The 15,901-nt window shown below is 34.3% G+C and overlaps 2 protein-coding genes across 3 annotated transcripts in view; one reads left to right on the top strand and one right to left on the bottom strand.

Moving 5' to 3' along the window:
- The window catches only part of LOC138694567 (serine/threonine-protein kinase 11-interacting protein), a 79,543-nt gene extending 70,517 nt beyond the window's left edge, over positions 1-9,026 (bottom strand). For both annotated transcript variants that reach the window (XM_069818427.1, XM_069818428.1), the window contains exon 1: positions 7,749-9,026. In XM_069818427.1, coding sequence (XP_069674528.1) covers positions 7,749-8,484 — 736 coding nt within the window. In that variant the 5' untranslated portion in view covers positions 8,485-9,026. The remainder of the gene's footprint in view (positions 1-7,748) is intronic.
- Positions 9,027-9,156: 130 nt separating this feature from the next.
- Positions 9,157-14,300, top strand: boca (LDLR chaperone boca). The gene is made up of 5 exons (XM_069818430.1): positions 9,157-9,473; positions 9,562-9,636; positions 10,174-10,334; positions 13,507-13,651; positions 14,021-14,300. The coding sequence occupies exons 1-5, from the start codon at positions 9,318-9,320 to the stop codon at positions 14,063-14,065; spliced, it is 582 nt and encodes a 193-aa protein (XP_069674531.1). The 5' UTR covers positions 9,157-9,317; the 3' UTR covers positions 14,066-14,300.
- The last annotated feature ends 1,601 nt before the right edge of the window (positions 14,301-15,901 follow it).

The raw sequence follows: 15,901 nt of genomic DNA, 5'->3' as shown, positions 1-15,901 counted from the left end.
TTTGTAATTTTATTTCTATTTCTTATTTACCAGTACTACTTTTCTCTGCATTTGTTTTTTGTATATGCCTATATGTATTCTGGTGGTGTAGTAGAGAAGGCCTGATGGCCTCAACTCCACCAGATTAAATAAATAAATAAATAAATAATAAGAAACGAAGGTATTTCAGTTGAGGTGCAGGGTTTATAACTTTCGCAATGATCACATCTTGTTTTTAGAAAAGGGTGCTACAATTTTGAGGTTATTTTCAATTAATTACATTTTTTTCTCTCATGTATTGTGTGTAGCAGGATCGAACATTCAATTTAAAATCTTAAATTCAGTATGGTACAGTACTGTACAACATGGCTTCTTGATATTGAAGTTAATTAATTTCCATCTCATTTTGAATAATGCCAACAATTGAAATAAAGTATGTGAATTACGATTGCCGAGCAGTTTGCTTCTTCTTCTTAAAAGAGATGAGAGACAGTTTGTGCTAGTTCGATTCATTATAGTATCGAAGCAGTGAGCTATTGTAAAGCCGCTAGTCTAATTTTCTCTCACTATTAGGCATCAATATAAATTCTGCGGTCTAATGATTGTCACTGAGTGCAGCATTTCGATCCTATTGTATGTATTTACTCGTATTTCCACGTAATTTATTGTTCGTTTATTAGTTTCTTTGTATATGTAGGCTAGTACGAATTAATAGATACGAGCTTTCAATAATCGTAAAATTAATTAAATTAATCACGTATCTTTTGCAAAATTAGTACCAGTAGCTAAGGAACGTCATTATAACAAACAAAAGCAAATGACAGACTATAACAATAAATAGCCTAGGCTACACTAAGTGAAAAAGATCTGTAATTCTAACTACAGTGACACTGTTTTGTTATGCTGCGAGGTTTTCATTTGCTGCGTTGCCTGCGCAGCTAGTGTGTTTTCTGCCTGCTTCCATTAACGAACACTGTGCCATACAGTGACAGTTGCGAGTTAGTTTATCATCTGCACTTGTGCGTGAAGGCGTGTTGTGTTGCGTGTGGTGTGTTCGGCATTGTTGCAATGCGATTTTCATTACCTGAACGTGTGTATATGCTTACTAAGTGCATAAAATACAGAAAATGTTGTGCGAGCACATGACAAATTTCCAAGTAGATCCATGCCTAATGCCACTACAATAAGAAAGTTAGCTAAAAATTAAAAAAGAAAGGTTCAGTAAATGATCGTAAAATACAAAGAAGACATGTTCTTACAGAAGAAAAAATAGACGAGATAGAACAGAGCCTAGAGCACAACCAACAAAAATCTCTTAAGCATTTGGCGCAAGAAACAGAAGTAAATTACGAGTCCGCTCGTCAAACAACAAAATTACTTAAATTAAAGCCACACAAAATTTCGATATTTCAAAAGTTAAATGAACAAGATCCCAATAAGAGGTTGCATTTTTGTAATTGGATTTTAGAGAAAGTAAATTCTGAGGAAATTGATCCGAGATTAATTTATTTTTCTGATGAAGCCTATTTTCATTTAAATGGACACTATCCTCACAAAATCATCGGTATTACAGTCAGGAGAAACCCAATTTTGTACTCGAAACATCTTTGTACGGTGAAAAAATAGGTGTGTGGTGTGCAATGAACGGACACAGAATTATTGGGTCTATTTTCACTCAGGGCACAATTACCAGTGAGCGGTATTGGAATGAGATCCTTGATTCATTTTTATATGAACTGACTTAATGGAGAACGTTTCTCAGTATATTTCCAACAAGACTCCGCCACTGCTCATACTGCCGAAGAATCCATGAGAATTGCGTCGAATTTTTGGAAGGTGAATTATCAGTAAAAATTTGTGGGCTCCACAAAGTCCAGATTTAACACCATGCAATTTCTATCTATCCTAAAAATAACATTTATGCGAAAAACTCACATACAATAAATGAGCTTAAGGACTATATGAGCTGAAATCGAGTCAATCAGTGAAGCAAAACTTCTTAAAATAATTAACAATTTCATAAGAAGGTATCAACAGTGTGTAGCAGTTGGTGGGGAATATTTTCAACATCTACTTCCAGCTGGGTAAGTACAAATTCCTATACTAAATGTTTCAGTGCCAAAGATAAGCTTCTAGCTGCGGGCAACGTGAAAATGAAAACCACACTGCTAAACAAAACAGTGTCACTGTAGGATTGTTCACTGTACAAACAAACACGTGCTTTTTTTTTTTTTTTTTTTAGTTAGGAGCAGGGAACAGTAGAATTAAGGTACGATATATTATCACTACTACTACTATTATTATTATTATTATTATTATTACTGCCTTAATAATTGCGCTTTCCTAAAAAAACACACACATTTTGCCATTATAATATAGTTAAACTTATTAAACTACATAGAAAGACCATCAATAAATAGTAAACAACAATAAGAGTTAATGATGACTTGATAAATAGAGTCGTAGAAAAGAAGCTAAAATATCAATATCACTCAGTGACAGGTCTGCAGACCTAACCGTTTATTTTACGAGGAGGAGGAATTGTTGCGATGGTAGTGGTAGTGGTAGTGGTAGTGGTAGTGGTAGTGGTAATGGTGGTGGTGGTGGTGGTGGTGTTGGTGGTGATAGTGGTGGTGGTGATGGTGGTGGTGGTGAATAACTGAAGTATTATCTAACAACTGGAAAATTTTTGTTTAAGATAAGTCATTACCACTATGACACACAGAGTTAAAAAAATAAATAAAACATACAGACCTAGACTAAATTTCCCCACCTTCTCGAATTACTTGATTACAATCAGAGCCACCAATTTTGACAATATAACCTTGACTGTAATGGCCAGTCAACAAGCCACTATTCTGTATGAATGAGTTGCGATAATGCTCTCCATCGTTGTTTACTATATCATTAGTATGAAACATATCAATGAACCACACCACAGTACAGTCCGAGTGGATTCAGTAGCATGTCGTAAGTGACTTTCGTTGGCAATAATTTTACAGTATGTCTCCTACATTTTCTAAATTAAAATTAAAAACATTATATAGCTAGAACCAAGAAATTACTGCTAATGTTTGTGACTTCATGAAACAAGATGCGAAAATTAGGTATGAATTAGGTGTTCCCAAAGATTCATAGTATTCAGAAAGTACAAGAACAAGTAGCAGAAGCAACATGAATCTTCGACACGTTCAATTTCAAGAGTATTAAATAACCAAAAGAAGCACACTAAAATAAGATCATTCAACACACCAGACAAGAAACCTTATGTTTCAAAAGGAATAAAGGAAATAAATGAATATGAGAACTTGCTTCAATGATTTAATTCATGCACAACATGTATTTACAAGGAATGGTAATCCTTAGACAATGAGCCGGAATCTCCTATTCTCTGCCAATAGCTGTCCTGCTGTATTGTACACTGGAGGTTTTTAAAAATTAGAAAATTCGCAACGAAAGGTAAAAGTAGTTCTGTATACAGATAATTTCTTAGTCAATTTCCGTCGACGTTAGGTGCACCATCTTCCTGTTTAAGGTTGCACAGTGAGGGTAAGATTTTCTATTTTAAGAAAAAAGTTGAACTAGCACTTAGGGAAATGAAGATTGGGAAAGCAACAGGAGTTGATGAATCCCTACTGAATTAGTGAAATGCTTGGATGAAGACAAGAAAGAAATTCTATCATTATTCAACGAAATATATGAGAAAGGCGAATGTCCTGAAGATTTTATGGAGACAGTGTTGCTTCCAATACCGAAAAAAAATAATGCCAAGAAATGTAAGAGTTCAGGACTATCAGCCTGATATCACACTCAGCAAAGATTCTCCTGCGAATACTGAATCGACATTTATATTCTAAGATGGAAGGACAGTTGGAAGAAGAGCAGTTTGGTCTCAGGAAGGAAAAAGATACAAGAGATGCAATTGAACTGCTACGAACAATCGGCAAAAGATGCCTAGAGAAGAATAAAGAAATGTATGTAGCATTTGTGGACTTAGAAAAAGCGTTTGTCAGAGTGGACTGGAATAAACTGATGGGGATCCTAAAGAAAATTGGTGTGAATTGGAAAGAGAGAAGGTTGTTCAGTAATCTTTATATGAAACAACGAATCAAAGTCAGGTTAGGAGAAGAATGTAAGAAGGAAGTGAAATAGGGAGAGGAGTACAACAAGAATGCCTTTAAACACGTTTAACATCTACTTCGAGGATTTAGTGAAGAACTGTTTTCAGAACATGGGAGGAGTGATAGTAGGAGGAATAATAAAGTGCATAAGATTTACTGCTGATATGGCGCTGTTAGCAGAAGAGATTATACTAAGAGATATGCTAAATGCTAAATGACAGCTGTGAGCAGTATGGGATGAAGATAAATGCGAACAAAGCAAAGACCATGGTTATCGGAAGAAAAATAAAGAAGGTAAATTTGCGAATTCTAAATGAGGCAGTAGAGCAAGTGGACAGCTTCAAATACTTGGGGTGTACTATAAGAAGTAACTTGAGCTGCTGCCAGGAAGTCAAAAGGAGGATAGCAATGGCAAAGTAAAATTTTAATAGAAAAAGAAGCATCTTGTGCAGGCCTCTGGAAAAAGAACTAAGGAAGAGACTAGTGAAGTTCTTTGTGTTGAGTGTGGCATTAGGCCTATATGGAAACATGGACATTACGACGAAATGAAGAGAAATGACTAGAAGCATTTGAAATGTGGATATAGAGAAGAATGGAGCACGTGAAATGGTCAGACAGAATAAGAAATGAAGCTGTGTTGGAAAGAGTGGATGAAGAAAGAATGATGTTGAGACTGATCAGGAAGAGAAAAACGAAAAAAAGAAATTGTGAATGGAAGAAGAGTTCGGGGCAGAAAAAGATATCAGATGATAACGACATTAAGATATACGGATCATATGCTGAGACCAAGAGGAAGGCAGAAAATAGGAAAGATTGGAGAATGCTGGGTTTGCAGTGGAAGACATGTCCTTAGGCAGAATATTATGAATCAATGAGTATAAACGAAGTTAAATGAAATACATTACCAGATTTACGCGGAAATACACCTTTTCAGCATCCCTGGTATGGAAAGGGTGGTTTTTGATATGTCATCTATGTATAGCGAATTCTCTTATGCCATAAGTCGAATTTTGTTCATATGAATATTTATTTGTACTGGAAGTATACACGTAATATATATTTTATATTAACAATTTAACGAGTTTTTATTATAAGTTATTTAGTTCTAGCCAAATTACAAAATTGTATTCATGATTATTCATAAGTTTCATGTAAGTCTAAAATAAACTAACGAATGAGAGAGTGAAGTTGGTCTTCTTCTTAGTCAGTGTCTCAGATTTTAAGGTTAATATTTCAGTAAGACTCACAAATTACAGTAATGAGTGGCAGTTAAGCCGGCAGTCGATGTACATATTTTTTTAACGATGACAGGCTGAGTATGTCGTCTCGATAATACGATTCTCGGAACTGATGTTATCAGCCCGCTTGTATCGCCTATGAAAACGATCAGAACTAAGAGGCTGTTTGTCCACTTCTACTGCCAGGTGTCTCATATTATACGGAATGTCCCATATTTAAGGCGTGTAAGACGTTTTCTGTATGAAATTCATATGGGACACCAAAAACCCCGTATTTACTGACATTATGTCATAAACAGTCAACGGTTTTTGGATTGTATATAAAGTAATATGTGTGAAGACGCGAAAAATGTTTCAAACCAAAATGAGTGTTTCTCGTTTGCATGAAACAAAGAGGACGTGTTGAATTTAGAAAAAAAAAAAAAAAGACATTATTTATTTGTTTATATAGGCCTAGGCCTAAATACAACCTTTGCAATTACCTCTTCCCAATCTATATCTTTCTAAATTTTATTAAAACAAATGAACTAATTCTCTCTAACTCTCTCTCTTAAAGTTCGTCACATTTTCTTGGAGTTAAATGTTGCAACTGTCCATATTTTATTCTGGAAATCTGGCAACCTCATGATATAAATACGTTATTCACTGTTGAAGATAACAAACAAATGAAAGGGTGAGAATGAGATAGTCCAAAGCCACAGTTTTAACAAAAATGGTATTATGTACAAGTTCATATCTTACACATATGGGGTAGCTACTAGAAAAATAATATAAAAATTCTCAATAATTGACGTAAGTAACACCGAAGAAGTTAAAACATGGTACCTAATAGCATTGGACTCTACACCTCTAATACTCTCTCCTGTAAATTTTGTCTGTGTGGCTTAAGACTATATAATTCTCACCTCTTCAATTTTTTGCTTTCTGAGAAACTAAGTTTCATTAGGGGCATCATGTACCATAAACTGAATTTTATGTCTACAAGCATACTGAATTAGGTTTTTATACGTATGTGACATTTGCTGAAAATTAGTGACTCACGAAAGCGTGCAAATACTAATTAGTTATTACCATAAACTACTGCATCATTAAGTCAAACATAAATCATAATATATTGTCATCAATGACAGTTTAAGTGGCTGGAACAAGTGGACTCTAGCCTAATCAAAAACCTGATTGAGGCTACATTTATTTTCTTACATTAGGCTACTTTTTAAACGAGTATACCGTATACGAAAATAGAACTTCAAATGAAGTTATTAATTATGATGAACAAATACATAGTAATGTGAAAGGATTTAACTTTTATTGTACAATCAAAATGTAAAATTTAGCTGTGTCAATAAGTATGGGCCTAGCAAACATGCACATTGTGCGCAATTCCTTAAAATGTGGAATTTATATAAAATCCTGCGACCAGTATTAGAATGAATTTTTGCAGGGGCGTATACTGGTTAAAGGGTTTGGGCTACCGCTGACCCTATTATTACACAAAATATATCTAACAATTACTTTAATTTTAATTACTATGGTAAAACTAATAATACAAAATTATTACATTATGTTATATTATAAACTTTTTCTTTTGTAATTTCCTTGGGCTACCGCCGGTAGCCCCGGTAGCCCGCAAAATACGCCCCTGAATTTTTGTACCAGTACTTTATAATGAAGGAATCTTATGGTGAACTGAAAAAATTAATGTGTTGACCTAGTCACTTTTGTGGTTGGTTGTTCTTATCTAAAGAAAATTTCTAGGTGTTTAACGTTGACTAATTACCAACTATTAATCTTCCAGTTTACTTGCAGCATGATATTCATAATAAATTTATATTCTTGCTTATATCGTAGGCCTAGTTTAATATGCATGATTAATTCTGGGTAAGTCTACTAAAAATATATCGCTCTCTAGGGGTTGCAGTTCAAACCCGGTTGGGATCAATGGATTTTTCAAGACGCAAGTGAAAGTCGTCTGGGAGAGACTTTAAGCTGTATCCTGTGTCGAATTTTTTCGCATTTTAACGACATCCAAGTCTTAATGACAACCTCGGGACTAAATTTCTCCTCTCTCGCGTCCTAGTAATACCTTTGGTGCAAATAGATGGCATTTGAGGCAATGAGCTTACCACTTGTCCCTGTCGACAAATAAGTGCAGCCAGATTCCTTGTAGGCATTGAAATCTCTCTCAGGGAATACCTAGGCCTATGTTCCGGCATTGGAACAATGGGTTGAACACATACAACTAAGAATAGGCTATGTACCATACTTCCAGAACCAGGTTAATGATTATAGGACGAATTTGACAACTGAATCATTTTATGAGTGATGAGTGTCGCCTCGAGTGTTTTATTTTCTGGTCCTGTTACTTATTATAATGTACAATGTAACAGTTTTAAAATACGGATGTATTTACCTGATAATTCTTCTATGTAATTATTTTTCATGACTAGAACTTGCAATTTCTTACAGGCATCTTTATTTACGACAGGAACTGATTCAAGAAGATTATAACTCATATTCAAGTACTTGAGATTTGGGAGACAAGCTATAGCTTCAGCATTATAAATCCTATTATGACTAAGATCAAGGATTTGTAGCCATGGAGTAAATCCCAGAGATCGATCCAGTAAGTCTATGCCATTATAGCTAAATACAGCTTCCCGTAGATCACTCCATACAAATCCAGAACTGTGATCAGCTCCACAATCCAATAAAAGATCTTCTAATCTTTGAATGCAACGAATACAAACTATGGACTGCAATTGAGCACGTACACTCTGGATACCACTTAACAGATGTACAGGAACTTTTTTCAGTTCAAGATATCTGAGGCTTCTAAACTTACAGATATCCAACGTGCCTTTATCAGAATTATTTGGCACTACACTGTTACCTATTTTCAAACCAATTGTCTTCTGCACAAAATCGTGAAGAAACTGGATTTCATGAAATATCTCCACTTTTGAATTGTTGGTGTTGATTACTTGGAATGAATTATTCACTTCTTCATTTTCAACAATGAGTGTGAAGGCGTCGTTAAGATTTTTCAATAAAGATACTGTCAAAGACAGCTTACTTTGGCCATTCAACACTTTATCGCCATTCTCACGAAGCAAAGCTGCCAAATTTGAAATGTCATTCATCTCCATTGCTTTTTCATGACAAACACCACAACACAATTAAAAAAATCAGAATATAAACTAACTTCGTATCTTGTAAATAACCTAGTATTCCATTAGTAAATTAAGTTACACATTCATAATTTTGATAATGCTGATATTGGAAGTGATTCATTTCGAAAATCTACACTGTCTAGTCTTTAACAAAAGCCACACTTCTTTCGAGCTGTGTAAAATGAAACCTAAATTGTCACTTGTCAATTACGTAATATAAAAACATTTCGAAAGTTCTTCTCTACACTTACACTACACATAATACAGTAAATGTCCAATAACATATTTTAAGCGTTGGTGAAGGCCATTCGACATTATTTTTACATTTATAAACTTATATCAATATCGTGGTAAAGACCAAATATTAAAATAATTCTTAAAATATAAATATTGAATGAAGAGTGTCATTTATCACTTTAGCACACGAACATTACATATACCCTACAATACTGTCAAAATTATAAATAAATGACAAATAAGACAAATTCCATCAACGAACAAATATCAGCTGTTTGGCAGTTTGTTAACAAACACACCAACATGACCTACTCTATACGCACTATCGGAATATTTAAAAGTATGAGACGGCCGGTTCAGTGACCGCAGTAAACCAAGAAACAGATGAAAGGCGAAATTGCGCGATAACGGCGTTAATGCCAACCTTTTTGCGTCGTATATAAATCATTGAAATGAGGAAGCAAACTTCAGTTTTGGTTTAGATTTGGATTGTATATTTGTGTATTTAACACGACAGTGCACCACATTTACGAAATATTTACACTTTTTAGGACAATAGTATTCAAATAGCGATGTGGTTATTTTACTTTATATTATTATATGTCACCTGTATATGTATTATTCAATGTAAGAAGTTCAAAGATGGGGAAGAGAAACCAGCATGGGCAAAAAAGGATATTCGTGATTACAGTGATGCCGATTTAGAGAGGTTGCTTGAACAGTGGGAGGTAAACGTGTTTTCCTTTGAAACTCCCCCGAAATTATATAGTATCCCAATAAAATATGAACTTGTTTCATTGAGCTGTCTTTGTTTAGGAAGATGATGAACCACTTGAAGAAGATGAACTTCCCGAACATCTCCGACCGCAACAAAAAATTGATTTCAGTCAGGTGATATATATTTAGAGTTTTCTCGTAATTATTTGCTTTAACGACACCAAGGAATTGGATTGTATTTGGCACATAGTAATGGTAGTATGATCGTGAAGATTACGTTGCTTTGTTTTACCCTCCGCCTGCGTGTTATTTCCATAACTGTTTAGAGTTAAAAGGCGAGGTTAAATGAGGGGATAAGTTGCAGGAGACGAAGCTTAAGTTGTGAGGGTGTTAGGAACAATAGACTGTGCACGTACTATTTCGCATTAAAGTAAACAAATAGTTTTTCTTAATAGTTTTTCAGTTTAAGTGTCACGTGGATTGGTTCTTTTCTGCTAAGTAGTTACACTATTAGTGGAAATACCATCAATTTTATTACTAGACTGTCATTTGTATACTTGTATTGAAATTCTCAAACTTTCAAATTTAAGTAGAATATGTAGCATAGAATCCACATGACTAGTAGTAGGCATTATCTTTTTGTTAGCATGTTAAGTTTGATTATAGTTTCTACAGCCATTTGGAAGCTTTACATGACTTACTATATTTCAGATAGATATGAGTAATCCAGAGAATCTAGTGAAAATGACCAAGAAGGGGCGTACTCTGATGGTATTCGTCAGCGTCGATGGAAATCCTACAAGAGAAGAAACTGAAGAACTTACCAAGTTATGGCAAACCGGTTTGTGGAACAACCATATACAAGCAGAAAGGTTTGCTAATGTATTCTTTTACATAGGCCTAATACTGGTATTATGAAAGCCGTTGTAATATCTGTTAATATGCTTGTGGACAGGAAATCATGAAATGAGGTGGTTCAGTGGAAAAGCATTAGATTCATATTCGGAAGGTCCTGGGTTCAGATTTCGGTCTTTGCCACTCTGGTCTGAATTTTTAGCAGTTTCCTCGACTGTAAATGACTATAAATGTAGGTAGTTATTTCAAAAGGCAAATGCTGAATTGGTTCCCACTTCCACTATAACAAAGCTACAAATATTATTTTATTCTCGAGACTTGTCTATATGACCTCGCAATTAAAGGGTGCACTAATGCTGCACGTTTCCCCACCCCAAGAAGCATTTGGGTGATGGGGAAAGAAGAGGTTTCAGAAGATGGATTGGAAGTCATGTTTGAGGAAATGGAAGAAGGGGAGGAGGAAAGATTAAAAGTTTTTTTCCTAGATATCACTTGCATCTGCTACTGCTGAACTGTCTTCTCTCTTCCCTTTAATCCAGTTCTCTCTCATCTTTTATCTTCATTTCTCTTGTGTGTGGTATTCCTGTACAGAAGGTACAATTAGGTCTACATACAACTTTTTAATTATAAGTTTCTTACCAGTGGTAGAGTCGAATCATGCATCCTTGCTACTACAGAGCTACTGTGGGAGATTTTTTTTGTAAGCTTTCAAATCTTATCTTTTCAGCTGAAGAGGTCCAGGGGAAATGGAAGGGGAATATTAGCAGTGATATAATGAGTGGGAATTTTGGGTAGACATTAGTCTGTTGAGAATACTAGTGTGTAATCTTAGATTGTTCAATTATGTTGAACTGAATGAATCAACATATTATGTGAACTGAAATTTTTCGATTGTGTTATTTTGAAGGGAAATGAAGAGGTTAATTTTTGTGTGACCATGGGGGTTGAAAAGGCAAGAAACTTGTTAGCGTTACTCGTATAGTTTTTGTCTTGTACACTTACAATATCTCTCAATTTTCTAACAAGATTGTGCACTGTAAAATGATTTTGACACCTTTTTTGAATTTGCTGGAGAGAGTTATTGAGTACATGGGAAATATAAACATTTGCTGTTGTGTAGTCAACTGAGAAACGTCCATTCCAGTTATATGATAACCACAAAATAAATTGCTCATATTGAATGCCAGACCCAGCAGAAAATGTAACTCCCTTCCATAGGAACCGGGCGAGTCCAATTGTCCAGTGTTGTCTTAAATCAGGCAAGTAAAGAGATAGGTTTGGAAGTAAATCACGAAAAGATAAAGTATGTGATGTCTGTGACCAGAATATTGTACGAAACGGAAATATAAAAATTGGAAATTTATTCTTTGAAGAGGTGGAAAAATTCAAATATCTTAGAGCAACAGTAACAAATATAAATGATATTCGAGAAGAAATTAAACAAAGAATAAATATGGGAAATGTGTATTATTATTCGGTTGAGAAGCTTCTATTATCCAGTCTGATCTCAAAAAATCTGAAAGTTAGAATTTATAAAACAGTTATATTACTGGTTGTTCTGTATGTTGTGAAACTTGGACAAACTAACCATATACTATTGCCGACATACAAGTGGAAAGAATTATCTGCCCTGAACTTAAAAGTAACACAATAGTAATACCATTGCCACGGTGGGGAAGTAAAATATTATATTTGGTATGAATTCTGACTTCAGAGCAATGTAAAGAAAGAAATACTTATGTTTGGAGAAAAATAGTTCCTGACATGCTGTCTCTGTACAGAAATTTCTCACACACTATTGAACGAATTCATTCACATCCAATATCTACAAGTCAATGCGGTATGAAATATAATGATTTTTCTAACAATTGTTGAGTTTTTATAAGGTAGGAAAGGGAACACAAAATGGTTATATACTCGAAATACAGTATTACTAAAAATTAAGCACTGAACAAAATGATGTAGGCCTAGATAGCAAGTTTCTTAAAAAAAAAAAAAAAAAAAAAAAAGTAGGATACATTGTATAATTATTTACATAATTATGCCTGCACTGGACAACTTCAGACAAAAGATTTAGGACTAAAAGATATGTACTGTTATGTGAATTACTTTGCAAAATAAATGTAACACTGGGAAGAGGGGGTGTTTGAACTTCATTTTTCTATAAAGAGTCGATGCCTGTAGGCTTATAATTACGTCTCCAATATTAAAAGCTTAAGATATGTACACAAATTAATATAATTTTAGCATTTACGGGAAGAGAACTAAAAGAGAACATTTTCTGTAAAAATTTTACCTAGAAAACCTTTCTTACCACTAGTAATTTAAGAGCCAGGAAAGACTGCACTGGAGACAGAATGAGTTGTTCTTATTTAAAAGGATTACATGTTTTTCACAGTTGTAAAAACGGTTTATATTATTAAAGAGGGACTGTCCATAAAATATTTTCCTTAAATAGTTTGCACTCACATTGCACTTGATTAACAAATATTTTGGTTAAATTCCTCATTATAGGCCTAAACGATTATTAAGATTTAATCATTCTATCAGCTTTAAGCATCGATTAATAATTATGATATATGAGGTGCTATATGAACAAATTTATACAAAATTAATTAAATACATCTACTTAAAGCATGTAATTTATATTTTAGGTGGGCTGTGTTATTTTTGGGCATATAGTAAAATGATTTTATGTCTTATAAATGAGTCTATTATTAGACAGTATATCTCACTTGAGGATATGTATCAGAGGAAGAACAATTGTTTGTATAATCTGAAATCTGATCAGTGTAATCAGTGATGTATGCATGGAGGGGCAAAGGAACTAGTCACCCTAACCAATTATCTCTTGGCTTAGTTGCCTCATAAACAGTGCCTTGTTGATATCACTTGTGAAGTTCAGACCTGTCTTTGGACAGCTGACTAAACAAAAACATACATGAGAGTTCAGAAAAATAAACTAAAATAGAATTGTTATAAAACGTGTAAAATATGTAAGAAAAAACATTGCTGACTTTATGACATCAATTTTTTTCTTCACAGTTATGCCATTGCCAGGCTGAATTGAAAGAAATGTCGAACTGCTGTAACTATTTGCACTATTGTTAACAAAACGCTTAAAACCAGTATTATTACCTTCATGATTATAGCATGAATAAAGTTTTCAAGTCGTCTTTCTCTTCTCAGATACCTGGTAGCTGATGACAGAACAATATTCTTGTTCAAAGATGGAGCTCAAGCTTGGGATGCAAAAGAATTTCTAATTGAACAAGAAAGATGTAAAGAAGTTGTAATAGAAAATAAGTCATATTATGGTAAACATACAAAAGAGGTAAGGCAATACTTCATTAAAACTTACGTTTACTGTTATTTAGTCAGATATCTATACATGTATGTTTGTAATTTTTTGAATTTGACGATCAAGTCATTCTTCTTATCGTCTCCCAATATTTAGAGACAGGGTCCTTAAATGTTGAAAGTGCATTACATATTTCAAGAATGATGATGCAACTGCCAAAAATGCAAAACAATGGTGTTCTTTCTAACACTCAGCTGCAAATTGCTCATAAAAATTCATTCCAATCCAAAATATTCCAGAGTTAAAAAAAGTCCCACAAAAGAGATCTCTGGGAGGGGACTGCTTTGGGAATTAGAAATGATCAAACGGTATCTATACAAGAATATTGCTTCTCTTTTACAGGATATAGAGGAAGTTAAAAGGAGCAAGAAGAATGAGGAGCTGTAAGAAGAATGTGTGTGTGCAGCAGTAATTTTGTATGGTGAAGAAGAAACTTGTGTTTATTTCTTATTATGTAATGTGCGTTTTTTTATACAGCATAATATTGCAATATACACTTTTCCGATTTGTCTACGAGAATGTCTGAAGTTATGTACAGATAAGAGCGATGTATTACTTTAATTTTTTGTAGCATGTTTTATAATGTCTAGTGAAATTAATAAAGAATTTGAACAGTGAATAATAGTGGACATTACTACTACTAATTTTTAATTTGTAATTTTGTGAAATGTTACATTTTTAAATTAATGCTGAAAATGAAACTTAGTTTTGTTTCTCATCATCTCCTTGGTTGAAATTTTGTTTCTCGTCATCTCCTTGGTTGAAGTTGTTTTTCTCATCTCCTTGGTTGATAGCTGCAACCTCTCTTCTTACTTCTTTTACAACTGTTGCTAATGCTTCTGGATTTACACCACTTTCACATAACTTGATGCAGATGGTCAATGTTTCTGGGTCAAGACCAGTATTAAGAAGCTTGGAGATTTCCAACAATGTATGAAATGCCTCTCGTGCCTCTAACACTTGACTGTTACTGGAATCGGCCATTCTGTGCACTGCTGGCATGGTTAATCTATAATAAAACACAATGCACATTTGTAATATTGGCATATCATTTGTCACATTGAAGCTGGCTTACATCAGATTCCTCAGCAATACTGCCATCCTCATCTCTAAATAATCCATGTATGATGAGAGTGACGTTGTTTCTTATATTAAATTAAAAAAGGTCAAGAGACAAGAGATAAAAAAATTTGTACAATTACTGTTGAAAGATCTCCATCATACTTGAGCGCATTTCTGATGACATTTAATAATTGTGTTATTTCATAATCAAATGAAACTGGGATATTGAGGCATTTCTACAATTCCATTCAAGAGAAACAAAATTGTTAGTTACACATAAACAATTGACACTATGCAGCAGTGCATATCGTATTACTGCCAATATCTGGAAAGATAGGAGTTTTCTTAAGCTCGAAGATGAGTGACAAGTTAGGTTGGTTTGTTCAGGCTTTTGGTAGATTTACCTTGAACCATCGTGAAGACAGGGGTCCTTTCGTAAGCTATGATTATCAAATACTCTGAACCTGTGTAGTATAAAATAACAGTGAATTACGATTACACCATCATTGTATGGTTAAAAATGTCTGACAAAATTACTGGGTAACAGTATATGAGAAAGAAAGGCATCTGAGGCGAGTTGAGTGCTTTGCAGTGATCACATCGTGTCTCTAGAGTGGTGTGTCACAATTTTCAGATAGTTTTCAATAATTTAAGTATGTTATTGATCTTACTCAGGAATAGTGTAAGCTTATTTACAGACATAGTAACATTAAAATAAAACATGTTGAACGTATTCTATCTATAAGTGTGCTAATATGAAAATACAAAACACTTGCTGATACAGTAGAATCTTGTTAATCCGGCCATTCCTTGCACAGAGGGGTGCTGTACTGAATTGAATTTAAAAGGGGGAGAGCTATGACAGCCCTAGCACTGCGACCTGAAAGATCTATTGCCTGTCCCCATCATAATATCCTAACATTCCAATAGTTTGATATTCTTAATGAACTGAATCAAACTATGGACTGGGACAGTTGATAGCTCTTCAAGCTTCAGAAAATGTTTTCCAAAGATAGAGCTTTTTGACGGGCGAGTGCACTGCAGTCGCACAATAGATGAGCTACAGACTCATCTGTGAACAACGGGCACAGGCTAGGTTGATATTATGTCCTATTCTGTATAGAAATTCAGATTGATTGGAATCTACTTAGGGGAGAGGGC

The sequence above is a fragment of the Periplaneta americana genome, chromosome 2 (genome assembly GCF_040183065.1).
Source record: "Periplaneta americana isolate PAMFEO1 chromosome 2, P.americana_PAMFEO1_priV1, whole genome shotgun sequence".
Lineage (NCBI taxonomy): Eukaryota > Metazoa > Arthropoda > Insecta > Blattodea > Blattidae > Periplaneta > Periplaneta americana.
This window is presented reverse-complemented; position numbering and strand designations above follow the sequence as displayed.

What these genes read in the sequence shown, in the direction of transcription:
- boca (XM_069818430.1), top strand. Translation starts at nt 9,318, where the DNA reads ATGTGGTTATTTTACTTTATATTATTATATGTCACCTGTATATGTATT. An exon ending in GGTTGCTTGAACAGTGGGAG is followed by an intron (nt 9,474 to 9,561) that starts GTAAACGTGTTT and finishes GTCTTTGTTTAG; the next exon opens with GAAGATGATGAACCACTTGA. An exon ending in AACCATATACAAGCAGAAAG is followed by an intron (nt 10,335 to 13,506) that starts GTTTGCTAATGT and finishes TTCTCTTCTCAG; the next exon opens with ATACCTGGTAGCTGATGACA.